We start from the raw sequence: 26,263 nt of genomic DNA, 5'->3' as shown, positions 1-26,263 counted from the left end.
AACTGTGACAATGGGAAAGTAAAGTTAGCAAATACATATCTTAGGGCCCCGCTTATCCTTCTGTTTTTGACACTAATTCTTTAAAATGAATACACTTGAGTGTTTGAATTTCCACAGGTCTTGCTTTTCCAAGAAGGAATCCAGGTGGTCTTAAGTGTATTATCTGCAGCAAAGACATAGGATCTGCTCTAGGTGAAATGGTTTTGAAAAAAGATGAAATTGAATTGCTTTATCTCCTCCTTGCTGGAGACATCTGTCGATACCAGCTAGGACACGATCGGATTCCTCTTAAGCTGTTGGAAGGAACTGCATGTCTGAGGCTCTGAGGCTGGCCTTGAAGGAAGGCGGACATGCTGGCCCAGGGCAGGAGGACGCCTTGGTCAGGGCTGATGACTGTCAGGGATTCTTGGCCTGTCCACGTGCTGACTTAATATCTCACAGTCTCCACCAACAGTGTTTTTCTGACAGAAGTTGAGCGTTTTGTCTGTTGCCCTCATTACACAGATGCACACGAGTGGGGGAGGAACCGCATTCTCTGTGACAGCACAATGTGCCGATACGCCTCGTCAAGCTTCCCAGGAATGTTGCCTTCTCCTTGCTGAAGTTCCAAGGGTTTTATAGACCAGCAAGGAGATCAGAGCAAAGCAAATACCACTCAGGTTGAATGTTATCCTGGGCTCCTGCCCTCTCTTCTCACGCTCTGATGAAAAAGAAATAATTTCTCTGTGGTACATCCCAGTTATACAGTCAAATAGCCATCCACTGTCAAAATTACTAGGGTTAAACATTACTCGCCTGCTGTCTTGCTAGTTATCACTGTGTAGTTTTTCATGGCTCGGGTGCTGGTTACATAAGGGCCTTGGAGGAGAGCCTATGTTTTCTTTGTGGTCTGGTAGTCGCTGCGCCATTGGTTCCCAAGTATTAGATCAGGAAGCACTGGATCCGTCGTGACTAGCGGTTGTAGGGCGCCGTGCTTGTAGAATAAGCCTGCTGCATCCTAGACAGAAGACGGTCCCCAGGCTCCTTCTCTCCTGATGAAGTCATGGCGCCTGGCTGTCCGTCATGGCGGATAGCACCCTTCTGTTTTTCTGCCTCCAAACGGAACGCGGTTTCTCCTATATCCTTTCTTTAATTTTTAGGAAATTCAGTGATGCTGCCTGACAGGTGAGCCTGTTCACTAGCTCCTCCTTGGCTACCATGGTCCATACCTGGAGCGGCTTTCTGTGTAGAAGGTCATGGTTCCCTCAGTCACCTTCTCCACCCTTGTCTGTTCCTTGGTGCCTGTGCTGGTGACCTCGTGTGCACACCTGGTAGAGCTCGTCTGCGTGCGGTGGCGGCGCCCCTGGCCCACTTAGTCTGGAAGTTTTGTAAAAAGCTCCCTGGAAACTTACACTTCCTTGATACATGGTATTTGGTTCTGTTTTTGTAATTCTCCGACTTTCAGACTTACTGCTACTTCTGGGTTCAGAGAAATCTGAGTTTGTTCTGTGAGTTTTGTTTCACGAGGAGCAAAATCTTCAGCCCTGTCCTTCCGACAGCGGACGCTCACTTCACGGGGGTGTGTCCCGCGGCAGGTGGAGAGCCACTGGCCTGGTAACCTAGGTGCCCGCTTATCCCCGGCCCGGCCCTTCTCGTCTGCTTCAGAGAGAAAGCTGGCAACACGGCTCACGTGTTCTCACAGGAGAAGGGATCCGCACCGCCTCGGGGCTGCCGCCAGAGCACAGGGAGGACGGTGCGCGCGGCTCGCCGTCTATGCCCAGACACTGCGCTGAGATGCGTTATGTGGTCTGTCTTACGCCATCTTCAACGGGTCCATCTGCGTTTCCTATTCCAGGTGGACCTCTGCCTTCAGCTCAAAATGAAGAAGTCACCCATGTTCTCACAGCTAAAAAGTGGTGACACTGGGGTTAAAAATTGGGTTATCCCCAAAATGCTTGTTCTTACTGATGTCCTCACCCAGACTTGAAGGAAGTGGGAAGATGGAAATAAAAATACCAGTTCCCTTCGCATCAGCTACGTACCTAGACATTTCTTTTAGACTTTTCATGACTAGAAATTACTCTGTTCTGCAGATATTTTAAGACGATTTTTCCTGTGTCGACCCCTTAATTTTTGAAACTACTCCTTCCGTTCCTTCTTCCTTCTCCCCATTCATCCTGCTCCGCCCGTCCCTGACAGTTGTCATCTCTGCAGTCCTACCCCTGGCCGCTCTTACCTGCCAACTCACGTTGGTCTCACATTCCAGCTCTGTGCTCATTGTAACTATAGAAATCCTCATCTCCGAGCCTTCTGTTTTTTAAACATGTCAAACCCCAACTTAGGGTAAAAGTTACTACTTTCTCCTTTTCTTGATGGACACTGTGGTGAGAAAAGGACGAGAACCCTTCCTGAATGGTCTGCTATCAATTAATGAGATTGACCTATTTATCTAATGGGAAAAAATTAACCTACGTTGTTTCTTAGAGAATTGTATTCAATTTGTTGACTCATTGTAGTGAAACAATGCTGTGGCTATCGGAAATCTTTTCTGGCCAGTAGTTATAAACTGCCAGCCCAGGGGCTCAAGTCTGTTGAGTTTACACGGAGTTTCTCAGAAATTTGAAAGAGCTGTCAGCCTTTTACAGTGGGGACGTTTTGCATAAATCTGGATCTCCAGATTCTCTGGAGCAGTTGGCAGATCCGGCACTCCTGTTCCGATTCCCTCCCAGCAGCTGTCTGTGGGGCTCAACGCAGCAAATCCACAGGCCTCTCCTGACCAGCCCCAGCGATCTGTCCGTGTGAGCCTGCTAGACATCTTGTTCCACATCCTCAGAGTTCCTGGTTTGTCTTCGTTACTCTGCAGGAGAGATTGGAGCTGTGGTAAGTGACCTTTTCTTCTTCATCTCCTTTTTAAAAAACTTCTGCTCTAGTGGGAATATTCCATCCCATCGAGGTGAGACCCAGTCCCCATACCCTCCCTTGATACACCAACATGCTGCTCATTTTCCTCACGGTCAGAGTAAAGCCATCAGCCCTGCTTTCCCCTCAAGCTGCTGTCCCCGTTCTCTCCATCATCTGTTTCCAGATATGTCTGTATTCATTGCCTCTGTGACCGTTCACTAGCTTCTCCGTCCTGGACTCCCATGTTCTAAGCTTAGTGACATGTTCTGTTTTCATTCTCTTTACCTCTTAACGTCATTTTGCCTTGCTAATTACAGTCTTGAAATGTGTCTTTCAGCTTTGACTATGCTGTAAAATCTTGGCCTCCTGATTATTCCTTCGCTGCTTCCTCTTCTGGTTGCCTGGATATAGGGTTACCCCAGGACATCTCCTGGGTCCCCGTCCCTCCATGTGCCTACTCGGGGGCTTCCCCGAACTCTGCGGCACAGCCAGTCCATTGTCCCTGATCTCCAGGCCCACACTCCCGTCCCCCTGCAGGGTGTTCTGCAAGTCCTCTGACCTAAGCTCATCTCCAACTTTGCCGTCGCGTTGTCACGATAACACCATCTTTTAATGGTATCACTTTGCAGTTAGTCACCACAGCATGAGCTTGGTTTTCTCTGACACCTTCCCTTTGCAACACCCTGCCCAAGTGGAAGACTCATTAGTGTCCCCACTGCTACAATCCGAATACCACAGACCGGGCGGTGGAATGTGTGAGTGCTTAAGCAGCAGCAATTTGTTTCTGCACAGTTCTAGAGGCTGGAAGTCCAAGGCTGAGATGTCGGCAGGGTTGGTTTCTTCTGAGGCCTCTCTCCTTGGCTTGCGGATGGCCAGCTTCTTGCTATGTGCCCACATGGCCTTTCTCTGGGTACGTGCACTCCTGGTATCTCTTCATCATCTTATAAGGATTCCTGGGTTACTTCCCCACCCAGTGACCTTATTTAACCTTCATTATCTCTTTGTAAAGCCCAATCTCCAAACATAATCACCTTGAGGGTTAAGACTTCAACGTAAGAATTTTGGGAGGGACTCTTCAGTCCGTACAGAAGGGGAGTCTAGGGCTCAGAGGAGGAGAGCTATCGAAGTCGGGTAGCAGAAAGAACTGAGCGAAGTTCATGGATCCAGGTAACACGTGGCCTTTACGGAGCAGCAGACAGAATGGGAGGACGACTGCAGAATTAGAGTATCCTCGGAGCTCAGAACGCAGAGCAGCCCAAAGCACAGCTGTGTGCAAACTGCGCTGTGGCCTCCGAAGGCTTTCCTGCGCCTGTGCCGCTCAGTGCAGCAGAGGCCCTTCCTGCAGCAAGCTGCACGGGAGTGAGGTCAGCAGAGGCTAGGGACAGGCATGGGGGTCCCTGACACTGCCCGGGGGCTGCAGACCTGTCGTACTTCCTGTTCGGTGGTCACAGTGAGTGTAAAGAAGTATTTTGGACATTGGTGTTACCGAAACGGCCCTGTCTGTGGCCACCTCTGTGTGTGGGTACATCCAAAGCAGCAGGACTGAAGAATTGGTACGATCTCTCCTCGCCGTAGTTCCTCCACCACGGCCACCTCCGCTCTGTTCTCGCAGCTGACATCCTAGGTCAGGGCCTTACTGCCTGTGAGTAAGATTATGACAAGAGCCTTTTACTGGCCTTCCCACCGGGCGTCGTTGCTCCAGTTCATCCCACCTGCGATTCTTGGAGCCCAGCTTGGATCCTGTCATCCCTCTGCTTATAAGCATGAACCTCTGGGGCTGGCATTCAAGACCTTTACAGTCTAACGTGTGACCATGACAGAAGGACATGTTGGCTGTTCCTCAGTCACATTGGTTTTTAACTCTTCTTTGACCATACCCCAGAATGTTCCCACTTCCACGCCTGATGTTTACATTAGTCTCTGTTTAGAACGTTCTCTTCCTACTTTCATACCTGCTGAAATCCTACCTATCTGTTGTCAAGGTCTACATCAAGTCCTACCTAATCCATGGAACTTTCCTGAGCTTGTCCCATATTATAGATCTTACAGCATTTATACTCTGTTCATAGTGGTAACTATTTTTGTACTAAAACTTTTCCTTCACCCCTATTCAAATATAAAGTCCCTTGAGAATAGAGGTCCCTTGAGAATAGAGGTGGTTTTTAACTTTGTCCCATCAACCACTTAAGAGTGTTTTGCATTTAAGTGTGGGGCAAACATTGGTGGCGTGGACTAATGAGATCAGGTTTGGGGTCCTAGGTCTTCTTGATGTTCAGGAGAAAGTTGAAGGACCTTTGTTCATGATCCTAACTAGACCTCACCCACTCCAGTATGCTAACTAAGGAACTAAGGGGTGGGGGGGGGTTGGTAGGGAGCAAGAAACTGCGAGGTAGAGCTGAGCCAGCCAGCACCACTCTCCCTCAGGGGCTCTCAGGATGACGGGTAGGGCCTCAGACAAGAATGGAGCTTGAGACTCCACCTACAGGGTGATGGGGCAGGAGGCATGGCTTCTGCTTTTGAGTTGGTTAGATTTAGGGGCTGAGCGGTAGCCCCACACGCTTCAGTCGTAGAATCAAGAGCACATGGGAACTCTTCAAGGTTGTTTCCATCTGCTTGATTCTGTTTGTCTGGCTCAGAGCTGGGACTTGGGGAGGGAGGCACACACTGCTACACCGTTGGCCAGGGCATTGCCGAGAGACAGAGCTGGACCCCAAGGACCGCACAGTGTGGCAAGGGCCTCCCCTAACCGAGCGGCCCCGTTGGTTTCTCATGTTGAGTAAAGGTGAGCTTAAGGTGGCGTTAATAGTTCACCCAACCTTGACATTCTCTCTGACCCATGAGGGTGCTATCCCGAGACCGAAGAGAGAAAACAGCAGTTAGGAGCAGCAAGGGGTGGTTTTAAGCACTGATTTCTTAAGCTAGTGAGGGGTTCTCAACATGTGCATGTTCAGGTTTCAAGCTGGGAGACTGAGTCAGCAGATCTGAGGTCAGGCTTAAGCATCTGTTTTTACAAACCTCTATAGGTGATTCTGGGGACCGGTGGGGGTTGAAAAATCAAATCCGTAAGGTGACGGTGAGGATTCGGTGAGATTCTGTCCCGAGCCTGACACGTAGTGAGTCTTCAAACGGCAACGTGATTGGTTATTGCCGGCGTCTCCTGAAGGGCTGTAGGTTGATCCTGCTTCAGCCAAGCGTCTCTCTTCGCTCAGACGAGACCAGATGCTACCTCTGCACACGAGTGGGCAACTCCCGGGTTTGAGGAGGTGAAGGAAGACCCTCTAATTCCTGCTCTACTTTTCTAGGAGCTGCCCTTTCTTTTCCTTCCCCAGAAGAATTTGATCTTTCCTGACTTGTGTTTCAGATGATCTTCAGCAACTTCAGGATTCCTCTCCCAAATAATACGCAAAGCTCACAGGTGTGAGACACTCTGTTTCGGAGCAGGGAATGTTTCAGAGACTTCTGTGTTGGGAAACGCTTTGTGTTCTTATCAGGCTCCCACTGACCTTCAGACTCTCAAATATGTTTAGATCGTGGATTTTTGATGAGCTAAGTGGCTTTAAAATCCCTTCGCTCCCATCTCTGTTTCCTAGACCGGGTAGGCTTGTGAGCATTCGCGCCTATGACAGTTTTGTTTTGTTTTGTTTTTTAAAGTAGTTTGCACACCCAGTGTGGAGACCAACACAGGGCTTCAACTCACGACCCTGAAATCTAGACCTGAGCTGGGATCAAGAATCAGATGCTTCACCAACTGAGCCACCCCGGCGCCCCTTGATGATAGTTTTTAATTAGAAATTTCCACATATAATCACTGTCTTAGAACAGAGAATGTTCTATTTTTTTATTTTTATCTTTTCTTGAAGTATGGTTGTTGGCACAGGGTTACATTAGTTTCAGATGTACAAGCTAGTGAGTGGACAACTTTATATGTTGTGCTCCCCTCAAGTGTAGCTGCCATCTGTCACCGTGCGACGCTATTACAATACCGTTGACTGTGTTCTCTGCGCTCTGCCTTCTAGCCCCAGGACTGCAAGCCTGTCTCTCCTTCTCCCCTCACCCTTTCTGCCCACCCCCACCCCCTTCCGTCTGGCAACGATCCAGTGTGTTCTCTGTATTTATGGGCCTGTTTCTGCTTTGTTTGTTCCTTTTTTAGATTTCACATATAACTGAAATCATACAGTATTTGTCTTTCTCTGATTTATTTCACTTAGCATTACACCCTCTAGGTCCTTTCATGCTGTTGCTAATGGCAAGATTGCATTTTTTTAATAGCTGAGTAATATATATATATATATGTATATATATATACACACATATATACATATGTATATGTATATGTATACATATATATATTATATTATATGTGTATATATATATACACATATATATAGACGAAAGAAAGAAATATATATTTCCTTCTTTCCTTCCTTCCTTCCTTCCTTCCATCCATCCATCCATCCTTCCATCCATCCATCCACCCATCCGTTACTGGCCATTCTGACAAGTGTAATATGATACCTCTTGTGGTTTTAATTTGCATTTCCCTGATGATTAGTGATGTTGAGCAGCTTTTCATGTGCCCCTTAGGCCATCTGAATGTCTTCTTTGGGAAAATGTTTATCGAGGTCCTCTGCCTGTTTTTAACAATCAGATTATTTGTTTTTTTTGGTAGAACGGAGAACTTTTTGATGTGCAAGGGGACAGGGCAGGGACACTTCACTACAAGTTCCCACTGGCACCAGGATCAATTGATTGGAGTCTCACCACCTCCCTGGCTAGCCCTGCTGAGGAAAGTCCTGCGGCTTCCAGCCCCAAACACACACATGGAGGGAAAATGAGATGACTTCTTGGCCTCAGCCGACTAAGCCGAACTCTCCTGGCTTTTTGGGTCTTGTTTATGTGGCTCACGCTCCCCTCAGGCGCAGCTCCTGGTTCAGACTTCTGCTCTGTGTTCAGGCTGCTGTTTGAGGGCGTGTGGACTCGGGGTCAGAGACGGGCCCATGTCGATGGCTGCCTGGGAGCTGAGAAGTCATGACCTGCCTTGGGCTTGGAAGAGTCCCTGGGTTCCACCAGCTATTTCTTTCCTGTGGAAAATAGTCCAGTGGCTTCAATTCTTTCTTCTCTGGCCACACCCAGAGGTCCTGCCTACCGTCCTCTGTTCTCACTGCCCCACCTTCCCAACTTCTAAAGTGTGACGAGCTTTCCTTCTTGACCATGGGCATATTATTCTCTTTCCTGGTAGCAATAATCTAATTCTTTTGGAAGAAGGTGGGGTCTGAAGGTATGATTAGTAATTAAGATTGATTAAAAAAAAACTCTCTGGCTCTCAGCCCTGACCACGAGCCAGCGCTTTGTTCTCTTTCCCACAGACAAGCAACTTCGTTGCCAAGAGTTGACTTTCTTCCCAGAGCTCTGCAGGGTTATAGCCTTCTTTCATTTCCAGTATTTTATTTTGGCTATCTGAACTGGGGGAAAAGGCTGCTGAAGATTTAACGGACTTCAGCATTGGATGACTGCTGGCACGATATTATAAAAATCCACACGCCTTCATTAGTTAAATACGAGTCCACCATAGGGATCTGGATTTTCTCAGAAAGCAGAAGATGGAGCTGGGGGTGAGGAAACAGGAATGAGTATCCTTAAATACAAAGATCCTTCCTGTTAGGCCCTGTGTTCCGGAGTCCCAGGCATCCTCATCATGGAGCAGTGATAGTCTTGCCAAAGTCATGGATCCCAAACCTGATTTAGGGGCCAGATGGACCCAGGTCTGGCGCTGGACCAGAGCCCAGCCTTTTGGCTCCTAGTTGAGTTGTCACTTGGCAAGATGGTAAAGGAAATAGTTTTAGGGCTCCAAGGGTCCCATGGAAGGCCTGGTTTTTGGGGTTCAATCTGCTTTTCTCTGTTGCTATGGTTGAAGGTGTTAAACATTTCATCAATGTGGCGTGGGCACCAGCATCAGTGGCTGGACTGTGGGGAGGGGCTGACGTGGTGGCAGGAGGCCGGAGGGGGCTCAGAGCAGCGGCCATTTCCCAGCCAGCACCCGAGGCTTCAAAGACACAAGTGCAGATCTGAGTGATTGCTGTCTGGTCCTTTGAAAACTTTCACCAGATTAATGAACAACTTGGGATTTTGCCAAGAAATAGACCTTTGTCTTTCCTTGTGTATCTCTGATGAGAGCTAAGAAAATGTTGCCGGCATGGAGGTTTCACTTTCTATCCTCAGACAAGAGAGATTATGATCCTGTGGCTGACACCCAGGGTGTGAGATCGCCGGATTTTACGGGTGGGCGCCTTAGAAATGAGCATACATGTGCTGACCACAGACAGCATCGAATGGCCTTCATGTTGATGAAAAGGACATGTTGTAGAGTTTGTAGGCTTTGGTTGAAGTTTCTCTGCAGTTACCCCACACTTCAGAGGGCTTTGGATTTTTCCAGTTTTTAGTCCTATAAAGTTGAAAGTTGAGAAGGATCTAGAGGTGAGTCTGAACATAGATGTGGATATGAGCTGGAAAATGGAACTGATACATGCAGGCCAGATGCTAAGCCAAAAGATAAAGGTTCAGGGAGCCCAGGTACCTGCATGTAAGGGAACCCCCCTCTTGTGATGCCCAGTTCCCCCAGTACCCTTCTTCCCTGTCTCCTCCCAAAGCGGTGTCTTCCTGGCAGTGGGTCATGCTTCGAGAGCTGCTAATTTCCCCCAGGGGTGGCTGCTGACCACACGACTGTGGCTCTACTTTTCTCTTCCCTGGAGACGCAGTGGGGAGGGCTCAGGCCCTGGGCCCTTGGCGAGAGATCACTTGAAACGGTATCTATTTGTTTGTTTTCTTGACTGCTTAGTCATTCATGCCACTGGTGGCATGGCTGCCAGACTTGGCTGAGACTCCTACCTGCAATGGCCGAGTTGTCAGACAGCGGGAGCCTTTCTGCCTGTTTGTACTGCGTGTCTCTGTGGGCATGAAGGTCAGAGATGGCTATCTGGAGTCACCATGGCGTGGCTTCCAGGGAGCCTGCAGTGCTTTGCTGTCTCTCTTTCACCCCACCCTCCATGCCCTCCACGCTCATCTGTTCCTGTCCCTGCAGGAGGGCAGGGACAGATGGTTTTTTCTCTGATTTACTGGTAGGGAACTGTGACGAGCTGAACACAAGGCTCGCCCTGCAGGCAGTGTAAGCAGCAGAGGCCAGTCTTCTTCTCTCGGGCCTCTGCCTTGCACCAGCCGTTCTGGCCTCTACTTTTCTTCTCCTGTGAAAGAAAACGCTTAAGCTAGGAGGGAGGGAGGACACTGGCAGGAGACTTCCCCATAGGAACTGGGTGCCTGAGCCCCAGCTGGTGCTTTTCACACTTGTCCCTTCTTCTGTGGCTAAGGACCTTGCTCCGGCAGTGGGGCAAAAGGAAGGGCAGGATGGATGGAAGTGGAAGCTGCTTCAGGTGGGAGAAGTCAGACCCGGCCACAGGAATCCTTTCTCTGGAGGCATCCCTACTCTGCTCTGACTAGAACTTCATGGTCCTGGTCAACCACTTTTCTATCTCCTCTCCAATAGATCAGGCCAGCTCCGAGGGCTGGTGTCTCTGTTTTTACTTGTTTGAGGTCTTCCTGATCCCGTCCTGCCTCACCTGACTCCCACTAGTCCTTCAGGTTTTAGGAAAGTTGTTTTCCCAGGAAGCCATTCTTAATTCTGCCCGTCCCATCCCCTACTCCCAGTGCCCTTTGTTATGTTCTGTCTTATCACTCTGTTCCTCCCTAGCACATCATTCATTCTGTGTTGTTGTAAAAATACGTTCTGCCCAATCTGAGAGGCAAAGTATAGGTCTGTCTTGCTCACAGATTTATCCTTCAGGCCTAGTCCTTGGGAGGTTCTTCAAATATTTGAATGAAAGTGGGCTTGGATTTTCTTAAAATTTTTAGATCAGGTATTTAGACCTACTTTCTTTAGATCGGGGACAAAGAAGAATTTAGTTTTGGAGCTATTGAAACTGAAAATTCTGTGTCCAGGACCCAGCCAAATACACGGGTCTGAAACTCGAGTAAAAAGATCATCCTTGGGGAAGTAGATCTGGAAATCATTAGCAAGTCCTGGAAGGTGGCCTCCTTTGCCCCTGGTGTTGCTGTAGTCTAGATTTGGCGTGGTTAGAAGAATAAGATTATGGGAGTTGGAGGACAAGGGTTCTCTCTTCAAGCAGATTTTCTTTCCCATGGGTTTATCCATTTGTTTTTCAGCACAGAAATGGCTTCCACCTTCCATCCACGAGAATGTGAGCTGTCTAAACAAGAAGGGCAAAGCTATGGCTTCTTCCTGCGAATTGAGAAGGACACTGATGGCCACCTGGTCCGGGTGGTTGAGAAGGGTAGCCCAGCGGAGAAGGCGGGCCTCCAGGATGGAGACCGAGTTCTTAGGATCAATGGTGTCTTTGTGGACAAAGAAGAGCATACGCAGGTGAATGGGACATCTGGGGTTCTTCTTCCAGGATCTCCTTAGCCTCCACATCTCTGCTGGTTAGTTTTTGGGGTCAGTGGAGATTTCCCAGCTTCCACTGGCAAGGCAGATCCCTTTATGGCTGTACTTTCTGCCTGCTAATCAAGTCCCCTCCAGTTAACTGGGAACTGTAGGATTATTCCTAGATTGAATAGTGTCAGCCAATAGGCATCCTGTTTGCTGTATGCCAGGATCTATTGCTAGGCAATTTCATATTCATTATTTTGTTGAACCCTCATCACAGCCCGTGAGGTTACATATCACCATTTCTCAGAAGAGGGCTCAGAGGCTCAGAGAACTTCGCTTGCTAATGTGTTTATGCAGTGCATACCTGGGAGGGTCTGACCTTACTCCCATTCTGCCTGCCTCCTAGTGGATGCTCCTTCCACTACCCCACCCTGTTCCCATGAGCCCAGCTGGGATTGGGCCACACTCTAGGTTCCAACAGTGCTAGAGCCTTGCCCCCTCCAATCTGCCGCTTGCTCTAAGAAGGGATGGGGTATAGAGGCTGGAGCACCATCTGCTGACTCTTTGGGCTTCAGGGTCAGCATTCAGAATCTCTAGATTCAGAGAATGGGCCAGATGGTGAGTGTCCCCTTATGGCATCTGATAGAGTTCTTGGTGAAAGTTATCTTTTTCTTCCTCCTAGGTTGTAGATCTGGTCAGAAAGAGTGGGAATTCGGTGACTTTACTAGTGCTGGATGGGGAGTCCTATGAGAAAGCAATGAAAAACCAGGTAGACTTGAAAGAGTTGGGACAAAGTCAGAAGGAGCCGAGTTTGAATGATAAGAAACTGGCCTCTGTGGTGAACGAAGGAGCACAGACTTGGACCCAGCCACGGCTCTGCTACCTAGTGAAGGAGGGGAACAGCTATGGCTTCTCTCTGAAAACTGTCCAAGGTGAGTTTGAGGGTGGAATATACAGAAGAAAGATACTGTTATTGGTTAATGACTTAAACTTTTCAGAAGCTATGGCTATCCAATTGCAGCTTCTCCCTCCCTCCCTGGCCTTTCCCTTGCTTTGACAATTGTGTCATGAGGGATCAAAACACTGGACCCAGCACAGGGTGGGGAGGGCCACTGGACACTCTTGTCCCCCAGTGTTTGTTAGCTGAGCCTCGGAGGCCAGAGGGTTAGAGGGCTGATGTTTCTTTGTCATTCTTTCTTAGCTGCCTTAGGGTGAGGGTGGAGGGGAGAAGAGGGAATAAAAGGCAAGAAAAAGGAGATTCTTCATAATAGCTACTTTTGAATAGGATGATATCTTTTCACTTCTGAGTGCCCAGGTGATAATTTATTCAATAAATTCTTGAGCACCTGTTGATGGGCCAGACCCTGTTATAGTTGCCGAGGATGCTATACTCATCCCCACCCTCCTGTGACATTGAAACAGTACCTTCAGCTGTGGCCTAGCCTCAACTGCCCTGAGGTGCGTCCATCAGGAAATACTAGAAGCTCTGTTTCTAGAGTTTTGGAGATGCAGGCTGGCTTTTGCTCAGTTGACCGTGGTTCTGTAACGGTGTGTCTGGGATTTAGGTTGGAGCCGTAGAGGCTATATAAACCTTTTGGCTCCTCCTTGAATGTTGCTCCTCCCATATTCTTTCTGCTCCTGCAGAAGCACTGGTCATAACTGGGTAAGTAATAAAGAGCAGAACAATAGTAAACATAAAATTGTTTCCAAGACTTATTTAACCTATAGCAAGAGATATAAAGTAGCTGTAAGAGGTATTTCTCAAGTTTGTCAGTTATTAAACATTATAGTGCAGGTGGGCAGGGGAAGCTTGGCATTTCTTAGTAGTCCATATCAGCAAAATGGTGAAAAAATGATCATAATTCAGATTCTATTTATTTGACTCTTGTGCTAATGTACATAATAAATGATTTAAATTAGCTTTATGAAGAAAATGTTTTCTTCACAACAAATGTAAAACAAGGTAACGGGAGAAATTTTAAAGTGGCAGTTTATACTGTTATTCCTTACAAATGATATATTTTGTCATTATGAAGGTTGAAATATTAATATCTTGAAAGAATTGACAGCATTTCTGTAAGAAGCCCCTAAATCACATCATCTACTAATCCAGACCGACTGTATGTGTGGATACATCCCCACCCTTCTGTGCTTCTGTCCTCTTAAGCCTGCATGAGTGAGATTTAGTGACTTTATGGGTATGTGATGGTTGGTGATAGTACTAATTAAAAGGACAGAACGGAACAGGTGCCTTCTAATTCCACAAAGGCAAAGAACGGGAGTAAGACACAATGATGCAGCATGGGCATGCTCGGTGCTTTCTGGTCTAAGAGGCCACTGCCCTTGAGATTACTTCCTTGCATTTAGTTGGGCTCAGAAATTCTATTCAGATCAGTAGAAACCAACCGAATAATGTCTGTATCAAGCTTTGTGCTAGGAGCTGTAATTTTAATTTTAGATTAGAACAAAGTCTATTTGAGTTAGCCTTAAGACTGGAAGTTGTAATTTTGCATTATTGGAAGAAAACCCCTTATTGTTGGACTTTCTGTGTAATGGAGTTGTAATGCTTGTCCACGCCCTTTCAGGTAAAAAGGGAGTGTACATGACTGACATAATGCCTCAAGGTGTGGCTATGAAAGCTGGTGTCCTGGCTGATGATCACTTGATTGAAGTGAATGGAGAGAATGTAGAAGATGCCAGCCATGAGGAAGTGGTTGCAAAGGTATAGCCCAAAGGGGTACTTTTCTTACCTTTCACTCTACTCTTATTGGAAGTGACAGGAAGACATGAATGGTAGTTTATGATGGGAGAAATATAATGATGAGAAATTGACCAGCCCTTTGTATTAAGAGTGAACAGACTCCCTAATGGTGTGGGCAGTATTAACATACGGTTTTGGAATGAGGCATTTGCTAGTTTCAGGTTTTCAGAGAAAAACATTCTAAAGAATCATTAACTTTATCTTTTGGATCTTATTTGTATCTGATTGGGAGCCCCTCTGAATTTATAAAAAAGTCAGTGTTGTACTAAAATGTTTTAATACAAGCTGGCAGATAACCAATGTGGTGATGAATATAGAGCTACACGTGGGGAGTGTTGGAAAACCTGTTACCTCAAATCTTATGTCCCAGCGCAGTTCCATGACACATGGATAACACTCTGAGGTTTTCCTTTGAGGTCATATGGAACCTTGAAAACTGACCAACTTTATCTTCTCTTGGTAGAATAATTTTTCAAAGTAGACCTTTACTTGCTTTTCCAAACTCCTTTTATAGACTTAAGTATCTCACTTAAATACCTTTCTGGGTTTTCAAATTCTAGCGTTCACTTGGGTTCCGTTAGCATCTGTGTGGGTGAGGTCATACTTAGCAAAGGCAAACACAACTGTGGACGTGGAGATAGAGAAACACCAGTGAGATGGTGGGAAAAGTGTCATAGTTTAAACTCGGGCCTTACATTCCATATTTTCTATCAAATCTAGAGACCGAGTGCCTCTGGGAAGAAACTTTCCTGCTTCCCAGCATTGTCCTTGGAGATGGCGGTCAGTCTCACCTGTGTGTGCTGTTGCAGGTGAAGAACTCCGGAAGCCGTGTCATGTTCCTGCTGGTGGACAAGGAGACTGACAAGCTCCATGCTGAACAGAAGATAAAATTCAAGAGAGAAACAGCCAGTTTGAAACTGCTACCCCACCAGCCCCGGGTTGTGGAGATGAAGAAGGGAAGCAATGGCTATGGTTTCTATCTACGGGCAGGCCCAGAACAGAAAGGTGAGGCACTGGAAGAGCAGAAAACTTGGTGGTGTGACCATCTAATTCTTCAGCCAGTCTGACTCCAGAGTTCCGTTAGGCCTCCGAGTCACTACCAGTTGCATGAGGGGACATAAGACGCTAGAGAGCATAGCTGGGTCAGTTCCCATGGGGGCCATGATGGGCATCTCAAGGTTTCCTTAGCAGAATGATAAGGCAGAATTTTGGATCTGGGCAGTAGTATGCTGTAAATTTGCTCTTTGGAAAAAAAATGCCCTAATTTGTAGCATTTGTTGATTTTTTTGTTTATTTTTTTTGTGGTATACATACTCCCAATATACCTTATTTCAACCTACCAATGTGCTGTCACAGAATGCAAAGTTAAGAAGTCTTGAACAGAATTGGTTCTCATGAGCTGGTGTGAGCCAACTCCAATACACCACTGGATCTGAGGCAGGGGTGTAGGTCGGGATCCCGGAATCAAATAGAATCAGGAATTTTTGTGATTCCTTGTAACTCAATAAGGAAAGAACTAAGGGCCTTATAAGAAACAGAATATATAAAGGAATGCAGGCTCAGGCCATTTGCAAACTGTTATCCTAGACGTTCTATTTTCTTTTCATTATGTATATTTATGTTAATTCACCAAATATTAATTTCATTCATATTATGTAAAAACATCCTCAGGGCCTTATAGAATATCGAGTGAGTCAAACAGGAATCCTTCAGTCAAGGAGCCCACTATTTAGTAGAGGAGATATAACACATACGTCCATAACTGAAGGTGGATGGTGAGGCGCACCTTAATATGGGGTAGGGAACTACTGGAATTCAAGCTTGGAGCAAGTTTTTCTTACTAAAAAAGTACTACAAGGCCTCATGGTAGAGATAGCACCTGAGCTCAGGCTTTGTAGTGCGAACAAAATTTGGACAAGTAGATGGTATGGGGACAATGAAGGCCGTTCCATGAGGATAGGATTGTGTGAACAAATCAGGGAAACATGGGCGTAGTTTGATTGGCATTTAATGCATGGCACAGAAAACCACGTTAGAAAGGGAGGTTGGAAAGGGATGATGAGGGCCTTTAATGTCAGGTTGAAGAGTTTGGACTTGGCTCTGTAGTTGATGGGGAGTGAAAGGTTTTTTCAACAGTGGGAGAGGAAAAATTAAGCCTACAGCATCTTGGGGGCTTTACGCATCTCTATTACTCCTAATAATTCTGCAAGAAGAATTTCTGAAATTGGGGGGCACCTGGGTGGCACAGCGGTTAAGCGTCTGCCTTCGGCCCAGGGCGTGATCCCGGCATTCTGGGATTGAGCCCCACATCAGGCTCTTCTGCTATGAGCCTGCTTCTTCCTCTCCCACTCCCCCTGCCTGTGTTGCCTCTCTCGCTGGCTGTCTCTATCTCTGTCAAATAAATAAATAAAATCTTAAAAAAAAAAAAAGAAGAATTTCTGAAATTGAGGGCTGGGAGAAGATACAGTAATTATTATAAGGACAAATAGTTGTGGTTTAACTGGGACCAAATTCAGGTCTTTTTCGGCTCTAAAGCCTGCACTTGTGCTGTTGTACCGAGGAACGACTTGGTCAGACATTGCATCAAGATGAATCTGAAGGCAGATTTGTATTGGAGAAGGCAAGGATTAGGGATAGGGAGAGCAGTTGGTAAGGTGCTGTAGTTGTTAGGTAGAATTTAAGGCAGGAACTAATATCACATGCATTTAGGTAGAAGTGGGGCCAGAGAAGAGATGTGTCAAATATGAAGGTAACATCAAATGGCCCAGCAGTTGATTAGAATACGGGGAGTGGATACTGAGGAAGAATTGATGCTAAATGTCAATGACTAGGGTGATGGAGCTGCCATGAACAGGTGACTGAGGGGAGGAGCTTTGGAATGGGGGAGATGGGCAGAGATGACTTTTGGTTTGAATATGTTACATTTGAGGGATCTATAGGCTATTTAGTTGGAGATGCTCAGTAGCTAGCTGGAAAAGTGAAACTGGGGCTTGTTAAAATAGTGGGAAGGACAAAAAAAGTGTGAGAGATCTGAAAGCATCTGGTGGAGACAGTTCAAGTCAGGAGAGGAGGGGTAAAGACACATCGTTGAGGCATGAACACAGACACATTCCCAGTTGAATGCACCCAATTTGCTACTAAAATGCCAGCATATGTTTCCTAGGCTCTGAGTTCTTTAGTTTTGTTATTTCTTCTTCCTGCCCCATTTTAATGGCTTAGCTTCTTTTTTTTTTTTTTTTAAAGATTTTATTTATTCATTTGACAGAGATAGAGACAGCCAGCGAGAGAGGGAACACAAGCAGGGGGAGTGGAAGAGGAAGAAGCAGGCTCATAGCGGAAGAGCCTGATGTGGGGCTCCATCCCAGAACGCCGGGATCATGCCCTGAGCCGAAGGCAGACACTTAACGACTGAGCCACCCAGGCACCCCAGTGGCTTAGCTTCTGCATAAGATGTGTGGGTACAAGGATGCTCACTGACTTCCTGGGAACTTGCTGACTCTTAATGCTTAGCATGCTAGTTTGTCAAGATTGAGTCTCAGACACTTTCAGCAACAACATGATTCTTTAAGATCCTTTCATCGGTAATGGCTGAGTTTGTTCCTGGAGTAAGTTGTGGGCAGGGAATGAGGCTGGAGAGTGTGCTTATCGGCTATCCTTGGATGCCAGTGGGAGGGGCAGTAGTATTCAGCATGCCTTTTAAATTTATTTTATCAGAGCCTTGGGCTCCAGCAGAAATTCCACAGCTTAATTTAGGGGTCTTTCTGATAATTTTATTTCATTTTTGGGGTGGGTAGGTCAAGTCATCAAGGACATAGATTCTGGAAGTCCAGCAGAGGAGGCTGGCTTGAAGAACAATGACCTGTTAGTTGCTGTCAACGGCGAGTCTGTGGAGTCCCTGGATCATGACAGTGTGGTGGAAATGATTAGAAAGGGTGGAGATCAGACTTCGCTGCTGGTGGTAGACAAAGAGACGGACAACATGTATAGACTGGTAAATAATTTAAGATCGCGTATTCGTGCATTAAGGTTGGGTTGGTTCACTCAAGTCCTCAAACTTTGGCTAAGTTACCACTTTGATTTTCAAACTGGAAGGGCATAGCAATCATCATTAAGGCTGCACTGAAGTTCAAATTGGTGGTGATAAGAGAATGCCAAGTGATTGGTAAATGAGTTTTAAGTCCTTGGATTCAAAATTTTGAGAGAATTTGCAAATGTAATTACAGAATGACTCTTGGTGATCTGAGAAAACTCTGTGAACAATAGCCTGGAAAAAGGCAGATGTAGCCCTAACTTTCCCAAATAGGAAACAACCGGATTTTAAGCTATAGACCAATAAGTTCCATTAACCCCACATAGACGTCTAGAAAGGATTAAACAGCTTCTAAGCCCTTCGCAAGCAAATAGAAACATGGATTCACCAAGACTAACTAACCTGAGTGTCAAACTAACCTTATTTGCTCTCAACTTTTAATCACAACCGGTGTTATCTGGATGTTTTTAAATAATCTTTTAATTTTATCACAAGAACTGAGGTGTTCAGTCTAGTTTAACTGGCCTTTGGGGGCCTTCTACATACCATCTGCCTCACCAAGTGACAGTCACAGAGTTGGCCAAAGATGTACTTGTTCCACGTGATATACAATAAGGGAAGCACCCAAAGGTGCATCAATGATACAGAGGGAGGGATATGGTAGGGGGCGTTATTAGCCCCTTTTTATAGATTAGCAATTTCTTAGTCTCTCTAAACTTCATTTTTTAAAAGAAAGATTTTATTTATTTATTTGACAGAGAGAGACAGCCAGCGAGAGAGAGAACACAGGCAGGGGGAGTGGGAGAGGAAGAAGCAGGCTTCCAGCGGAGGAGCCCGATGTGGGGCTCGATCCCACAACACTGGGATCACGCCCCGAGCTGAAGGCAGACGCCCAACGACTGCGCCACCCAGGCGCCCCTCTAAACTTCATTTTTAAAAAAAGTCACCCACCTGAGCCAGTATTTGAACCCAAGTTCTTAACTCATTATACCATATACCCTCTCAGCGCATTTTGATTAGCTATTTCAAGATACTTGCGTAAAGAAGATTAAAGAGTGAACTGGATGATGGAACAATTAATGGGTTTTTAGCTAGTTGTACAACCATACATGAAGAATAATTGATATTGGAACAAAGTCAGTCTGAATAGATGTCTCCACTGGTATGCTTCTTACCCTAAGCTAGTTTATTACCAAATTTGGATGGAGACATGGGAAACATTTAACATACTTAAGTCATACAGATGGCTTAATGTGTTGATGGATAATTAATTTACTAGAGATTATAATATTTAAAATATCCAGTCAGGATAGAAAGAAGAATAAGAACTAATAAGTTTAAGTTTAAACAAGAATAAATTTCAGGTACTAAACTAACTTAAAACTAAATTGTATGAATGCCAAATGGTGAGACCTGATTTGAGGACTACAAAAAAAGACCAGAAACCTGATGATACTGTAAGTAGCTGCCCCCACCCCCAAAAAGGGAATTTAAAGTTACTTTAACTGACACTTGGCTTTTGGAGATGATAGCATTACTGTACTGAGTTGTTCAGACCATACTTGAAATGGCCAGTAATGTAATCTTGGGCAAGTTACCCTCCCTGTGCTTGCTTCCCTAGTTGTAAGATGGGGATAGCTACCGTGAAGGGTTATGTGAGGTAATATTTAGAACATTCAGAATAACGCCTGGCACACAGAAATGTTATGTTTGTTAAATCAACAGTGTCCAGTTCTGAGAACAGGACTATAAGAAGGGCAGTGTCAAGAAAGGTAATCAGGGCAGAGGTTTTGGAAATCACCATGTGAATATTTGTTTGAATAAGCATAGACTTTGGGGAAGAAAGGAGACCATCTTCAAGAATTTGAAAGGCTAAATGGTAACTATGTGAGGTGATAGACATGTTGATTACCTTGTTGCAGTGATCACCTCACAATGTGGATGTGAATCAAATAACACCATCCACCTTGAATATATACAGTTTGTCAATTACACTTTATTAAAGCTGGAAAAAACATGAAGCAAATATTGACAAACTTGAAAGTAGGAACAGACAATTCCACCATAATTGCTGGGAGACTTCAATATCTCATTCTCTATCATGGATAGAACCACCAGCCAGAAGATAAGGAACTCAAGGACTTGAACAAAAGAAACGAGCTAGATCTAACAGAAATACAGAGCACTCTACCCAACAACAGAACACATTCTTCTCAAGGGCACATAGGACATTCTCCAGGACAGACCATATGTTAGACCACAGATTAAGTCACAAGAGCCAAAATATGGAATCAACCCAAGTGTCCACTGACAGATGAATAGCATTAAAAAAGTGGTAAATTGTGTGTGTGTGTGTGTGTGTGCGTGCGTGTGTGTGTGTGTGTGCATAGATCTATATATATGAAGGAATTCAGAAGGCTATTACATGCAAGAAGTCCTTATTTTTGAGGTGTTCTATGGGGCATAGCTTAACCAAATAGAGAATGTATAGGGAGCTAGCTTTGGCTTAAGGACAACTGAAGCTGCCAGGAAGAGGGGGAGCCATTTTTGCCAAGTGGTGACCTCCCAGTTGGTAGAAAAGTTTAGGCAGAAGTCAGGAGGTCACTGCTGTAGCTGCTAAGGGGGATTCTGGCATCGGTTTTTTTCCAATCCCTCCTGATTTTATGACAATGATTTAACCATAATGTTCTGGTTTAATATAAGAGAGAACTTTGATCTAAAAAGATGCCTGTCCCCATCTTCTCCCTCCCCCTCCCCAAACCCCCCCTAAAGTAGGTTCCATACAGGGCGGGGGGTGGTGGTGGGGATCTTTGAGATGTATCGGTGAATGAAACAAACACCTAAACCAGCTCCTGGCACATACTAGGCACCCAAATATTTGGAAGTGAATTAAAACTCACGAAGTGTTTAATGTTACTGTACTTATCTTGAGGATCAGGGGCTACTCTCTCATACAGTTGACCTGCCTGTTGGGTAGTGATGTCAGAGGTATTTTTGTATGTAATGAGTCACTGATAACTTTCCACATTTTAAAGACGGAAAGAAATGTGGGACATTTGCAAGTATATCACTGAAAGGTCTGAAATTTAGTTGAACTGGGTAACTAGGAGTTCTTAGCTGGTGCTACTCTTGTTTAGAAAGGAAGATGTGGTCTTGTGGTTAGCAAGAGAGATGATAACCAGAGGACCCCAATCTAATTTTAACCAGGCTTCTGAACAGTACAATTTGGGGCAGAGCACACATTGTACTCACTTTCAATTGCTTGATTTTCTACTCCGTGCCTAATAAAGGTCCTGGATACTTGTGGGCAGCAATTTCACTGCTGATCCAGGATCTTACCATACCCAAATCTACCCTTTAAATTCTCTCAATTAAAACCCACACTCTACTAAGCTTTTAATTCTTTCAAAAAATCAGTCCCATGTCTCCTCTTCTATGTCTCTTCTGTATTCAAGACCATCGCTCCCTTCTTCACAAGGATGGTCTGAGACTGGAGACGGATTAGAAGTATTTAAATATGCTGAGGGGTTTGGCATAACAGGAGTGTCAGCTCATGCTTACAACAAAAAGTAGTAAAATGAGTACAACAGATTACTCTGTGTACTTCAGATGGTGATAAAAATAGTGTTTGTTTCACTTTCTCTGATGTGTTTAAGGCCCGAGGACCATCTCACTGAGGAGGAAGGGCTAGAGGAACCTACTATGCCCGAGCTACAGGGCAAGTCACTCGATGTGTGTCCTCTCCCACAGGGAGGCGGCCTACGGTGGTTAGTGATTTGCTCACTATCACAAAGTCAGAAGAAACGAGCATTTTTGTTACTTATTTTTGGATCTTTGTAAAACATCCTGAACTGCTTTTATTTTGTGTATATGTGCATCTGTTTACTCCGCAGCCAAGCTCAATCTTTCTTTATACCTTTCCCGGTTGGGTAGTGTAGGAATTTTACTGCCCGCAATCAGACGTATCTGCCAGTGTTGTGCAACATATGCGAGACCTTGGGAATTAGGCACATGTACTAAAGTATAGCTACTCATACTTACAATTAATGGGTTTTTCCCCTTTATTTTCAAAAGGCTCATTTTTCTCCATTTCTCTACTATCAAAGTCAAGAACTGCCTAATGGTTCTGTCAAGGAGGCTCCAGCTCCGACACTTGCTCCCGCTCTTGCTCCTGCTCTTGCTCCTCTAGAAGATTCCAGTCCAGATACTACAGAGGAAGTAGGAGATCATAAGCCTAAGCTCTGCCGGCTGGTTAAAGGTGAAAATGGCTATGGCTTTCACTTAAACGCGATTCAGGGTCAGCCAGGCTCCTTCATCAAAGAGGTATGGTCATCTGGTTCCAGCAGCCCAATGAGCACAGCCACGGTTAGGAAAGCTGTAGTTTCTCCCACTCACTGATGGCTTAGTAAAAAGGTTACATTGAGGCCTACACTGAGGGCCTCCCTTGGGTTTAAATAAATGCCGTCGAGGTCCTGTACCCTTTAAGATAATGACTAGTACATCCTAAGCTCCCATCTTTTGTTTTTCTTAAACACCTAATTGTCTTTAGATACTTTCAAATCAAACAGATTCCACGACTCTAGCTGACAATCACGGGGAGTGATACTTGGTACTTTTACGCATTTAGCCACATGTCCCTCGCCTGTAGGGGCTGACAGTGAGACTAGCCCTATGGCTCTCAAGTCGGAAATGTAAAAAGGGAACCTATGAAGGTGAATTAATGCCTTCAACCCAGAAGACATACAATATGATATTCAACCACTGTAATGTTACACATTTTTTTCTTCTGATGATCCTAATGATTTTTTAAAAAATTGAAGTATAGTTGACATAAAATGTTATATCAGGTGTACAACATAGTGTTTTAACAATTATATACATTACAGGTGCTCATCATTGGTAAGTGTAGTTGCCACTGTCACAGTTATTAAATATTGTGGACTATATTCCCTAAGCTGTACTTTTAATTCCTGTGACTTATTTATTTTATAATTGGAAGTCTGTACTTCTTAATCCCCTTTGCCTATTTTGCCCACATCCCCCCATCTGCCTCTGCTTTCGCAACCACCAGTGTTTGTTTTGTCTCTTGGGTTCTATATATAAGTGAAATCAGGAGGCATGTGTCTTTTTCAGTCTGACTTATTTCATTTAACATAATACTATCTAGGTCCATCCATGTTGTAAATGGCAAGATTTCATTCTTCTTTTTGGTTGAGTAATAATCTATTGTGACACACGCACACACACACACACACACACACACCACATCTTCTTTATCCATTCATCTATCAGTGGGCACTTAGGTGGCTTCCTAATCTTGGCTATTATAAATAATGCTGCTCTAAACAGAGGGGTGCACAGATCTTTTCAAATTGGTGTTTTTGTTTTCTTTGGGAAATACCCAAAAGTGGAATCAATGGGTCTTTATGGTATTTCTATTCTTAATTTTTTGAGGAATCTCCATACTGTTTTCCATGGTGCCTGCACCAGTTTACATTCCCACCCACAGCACACTGGGCTTCATTCCCTTTTCTCCACATCCCTGCCAATACTTGTTATTTCTTATCTTTTTGGTACTAGCCATTCTGACAGGTGTGAGCTGATATCTCGTTGCGGTTTTGATTTGCATTTTCCTAATTAATAATGTTGAGCATTGGGGCGCCTGGGTGGCGCAGTCGTTAAGCATCTGCCTTCGGCTCAGGGCGTGATCCCGGCGTTATGGGATCGAGCCCCACATCAGGCTCCTCCGCTATGAGCCTGCTTCTTCCTCTCCCACTCCCCTGCTGTGTTCCCTCTCTCGCTGGCTGTCTCTATCTCTCTGTCAAATAAATAGATAAAAATCTTATAAAAAAAATAATGTTGAGCCTCTTTTCCCACGCGTCTCTTGGCCATGTGTGTGTCTTCTTTGGGAAAATGCCTATTCAGGTCTTCTGCCCATTTCTTAATTAGATTCTTTGTTGTTATTTGTTGTTGTAGGAGTTTTTATATATTTCGGATATCAACCCTTCATCAGATATATCATTTGCAAATATCTTCTCCATTCAGTAGGTTGCCCTTTCATGCTTTCCTCTGCTGCGTCCAAGCTTTTTAGTTTGATATAGTCTGAATGGTTTCTTTTTGCTTTTATTTCCCTTGCCTGAGGAAACAGATCTAGAAAAATGTTGCTAAAGCTGATGTAAGAGTAATTATGACCTGTGTTTTCTTCTAGTTTTATGGTTTCGGGTCTCATATTTAGGTCTTTAATCCATTTTGACTTTATTTGTGTATGTGGTGTAAGAAAGTGGTCTAGTTTCATTCTTTTGCATGTAGCTTTCCAGTTTTCCCAGAACCATTTACCGAAGACACTGTCTTTTCCCCACTGTATATTCTTGCCTCCTTTGTTGTAGATTAATTGACCATATAAGCGTGGGTTTATTTCTGGGCTCTCTATTGTGTTCCGTTGATCTACGTGTCTACTTTTGTGCCAGTACCACCCGGTTTTGATTACTGCAGATTTGTGGCATACCTTGAAATCCGGGATTGTGAGACCCCAGCTTTGTTCTTAAGATTGCTTTACCTATGTGGGATCTTTGTGGTTCCATACAAATTTTAGAATCTTTTGTTTTAGTTTTGTGAAAACCATTATTGGAATTTTGATAGGAATTTCATGGAATCTGTAGATTGCTTTGGGTCGTATGGGCATTTTAACACTATTAATTCTTCCAGTCTATGGTCATGCAATATCTTTCCATTTATGTGCCATCTTCAGTTTCTGTCATTACCATCTTAAGAGTTTCAGAGTACAGGCCTTTCAAACCTCTTTCTTAACCTTCATTAAGTTTATTCCTAGGTATTTTATTCTTTTTGATGCAATTGTAAATGGGATTTTCATTCTTTTTTTCTTTTTTTAAGTTTTATTTAAGTAATCTCTACACTCAGTATGGAGCTTGAACTCACAACCCTGAGATCAACAGTGGAATGCTCTTCTGAGCCAGCCGGGTGCCCTCAAATGGAATTTGTCCTCAATTTCTCTTTGTTATTAGTGCACACCAACACAACAGATTTCTCGATATTAAATTTGTATCCTGCAACTTTATTGAATTCATTTACTATACTAGTTTTTGGTGGGGTCTTCAGGGTTTTCTATGTGTAGTATCATGTCAAATAGTGACAGTTTTACTTTTTCCTTACCAATTTGGATGTCCTTTATTTCTTTTCCTTTTCCAATTTTTAAAAAAAGATTTACTTATTTATTTGAGAGAGAGGTGGGAAGGGGCAGAGGGAGACAGAATCCCAAGCACACTCCCCACTGAGTGTGGAGCCCAACGTGGGGCTCGATCTCATGATCCTGAGATCACAACCTGAGTGGAAACCAAGAGTCAGATGCTTAACTGACTGAGCCACCCAGGCGCCCCTATTTTTATTTGTATTTAGCTATTTTTGGATGGAATGTTCTGTATATACTTGTGAAGTCTATCGGTCTAAAGTGTTGTTCAAAGTCACCATTTCCTTATTAATTTCTGTCTGGATGATATATCCATTGATGTAAGTGGAGTGTTAAAGTCACCTGTGATTATTGTATTACTGTCAGTTTCTCCCTTTACATCTGTTAATAATTGCTTTATGTATTCTGGTGCTCCTATGTTGGGTGCATAGATGTTTACAATTGTTATGTTGGATTATTCCCTTTATCATTAGGTAGTGCCTTCGTCTCTATCTACTGTTTTTGTTTTAAAGTCTATTTTATCTAATGTAAGGATTGCTACCTTGGCTTTATTCTTGGCTTCCATTTGCATGGTATGTTTTTTAGCCTGTCACTTTTAGCCTGTGTCTTTAGGCCTGAAGTGAGTCTCTTATAGGCAGCATATAAATCGGTCTTGTTTTTGTACCCATGTAGTTACCCTCTGTCTTTTGGAGCATTTAGACCACCTACATTTAAAGTAATCATTGATACGTATGTACCTATGACATTTTGTTAATTGTTTTCTGGCTATTTTTGTAGTTCTTCTATTCCTTTCTTCTTTTGCTCTCTTCCCTTGTGACTCTTGATTTTCTTTAGTGTTATGCTTGGATTCCTTTCTAATTTTTTTGGTATCTGTTACAGGTTTTTGGTTTATGGTTACCTATATAACATCCTAAATATATACAGTGTATATTAAGTTGATGGTCACTTAAA

General features: G+C 44.5%; 1 protein-coding gene across 4 annotated transcripts in view; it reads left to right on the top strand.

Annotated features, from left to right (window-relative positions):
• PDZK1 (PDZ domain containing 1) overlaps positions 1-26,263 on the top strand; it is a 35,797-nt gene that overhangs the window by 4,369 nt on the left and 5,165 nt on the right. The window contains exons 1-8 of one of the 4 annotated variants that reach the window (XM_045776269.2): positions 1,134-1,164; positions 2,712-2,859; positions 11,095-11,311; positions 12,000-12,249; positions 13,903-14,039; positions 14,888-15,083; positions 17,873-18,069; positions 22,183-22,431. In XM_045776269.2, coding sequence (XP_045632225.2) covers positions 11,102-11,311; positions 12,000-12,249; positions 13,903-14,039; positions 14,888-15,083; positions 17,873-18,069; positions 22,183-22,431 — 1,239 coding nt within the window. In that variant the 5' untranslated portion in view covers positions 1,134-1,164; positions 2,712-2,859; positions 11,095-11,101. Of the gene's footprint in view, positions 1-1,133; positions 1,165-2,708; positions 2,860-11,094; positions 11,312-11,999; positions 12,250-13,902; positions 14,040-14,887; positions 15,084-17,872; positions 18,070-22,182; positions 22,432-26,263 lie in introns of those variants that run through there. The other 3 variants (XM_045776267.2, XM_045776268.2, XM_045776271.2) reach the window with 3 other exon arrangements.

The sequence above is a fragment of the Ursus americanus genome, chromosome 12 (genome assembly GCF_024610735.1).
Source record: "Ursus americanus isolate L20-20 chromosome 12, mUrsAme1.1.p, whole genome shotgun sequence".
Taxonomy (NCBI): domain Eukaryota; kingdom Metazoa; phylum Chordata; class Mammalia; order Carnivora; family Ursidae; genus Ursus; species Ursus americanus.
The sequence above is the reverse complement of the archived record's forward strand: the minus strand, read 5'-3'. Positions and strand labels throughout refer to the sequence as shown.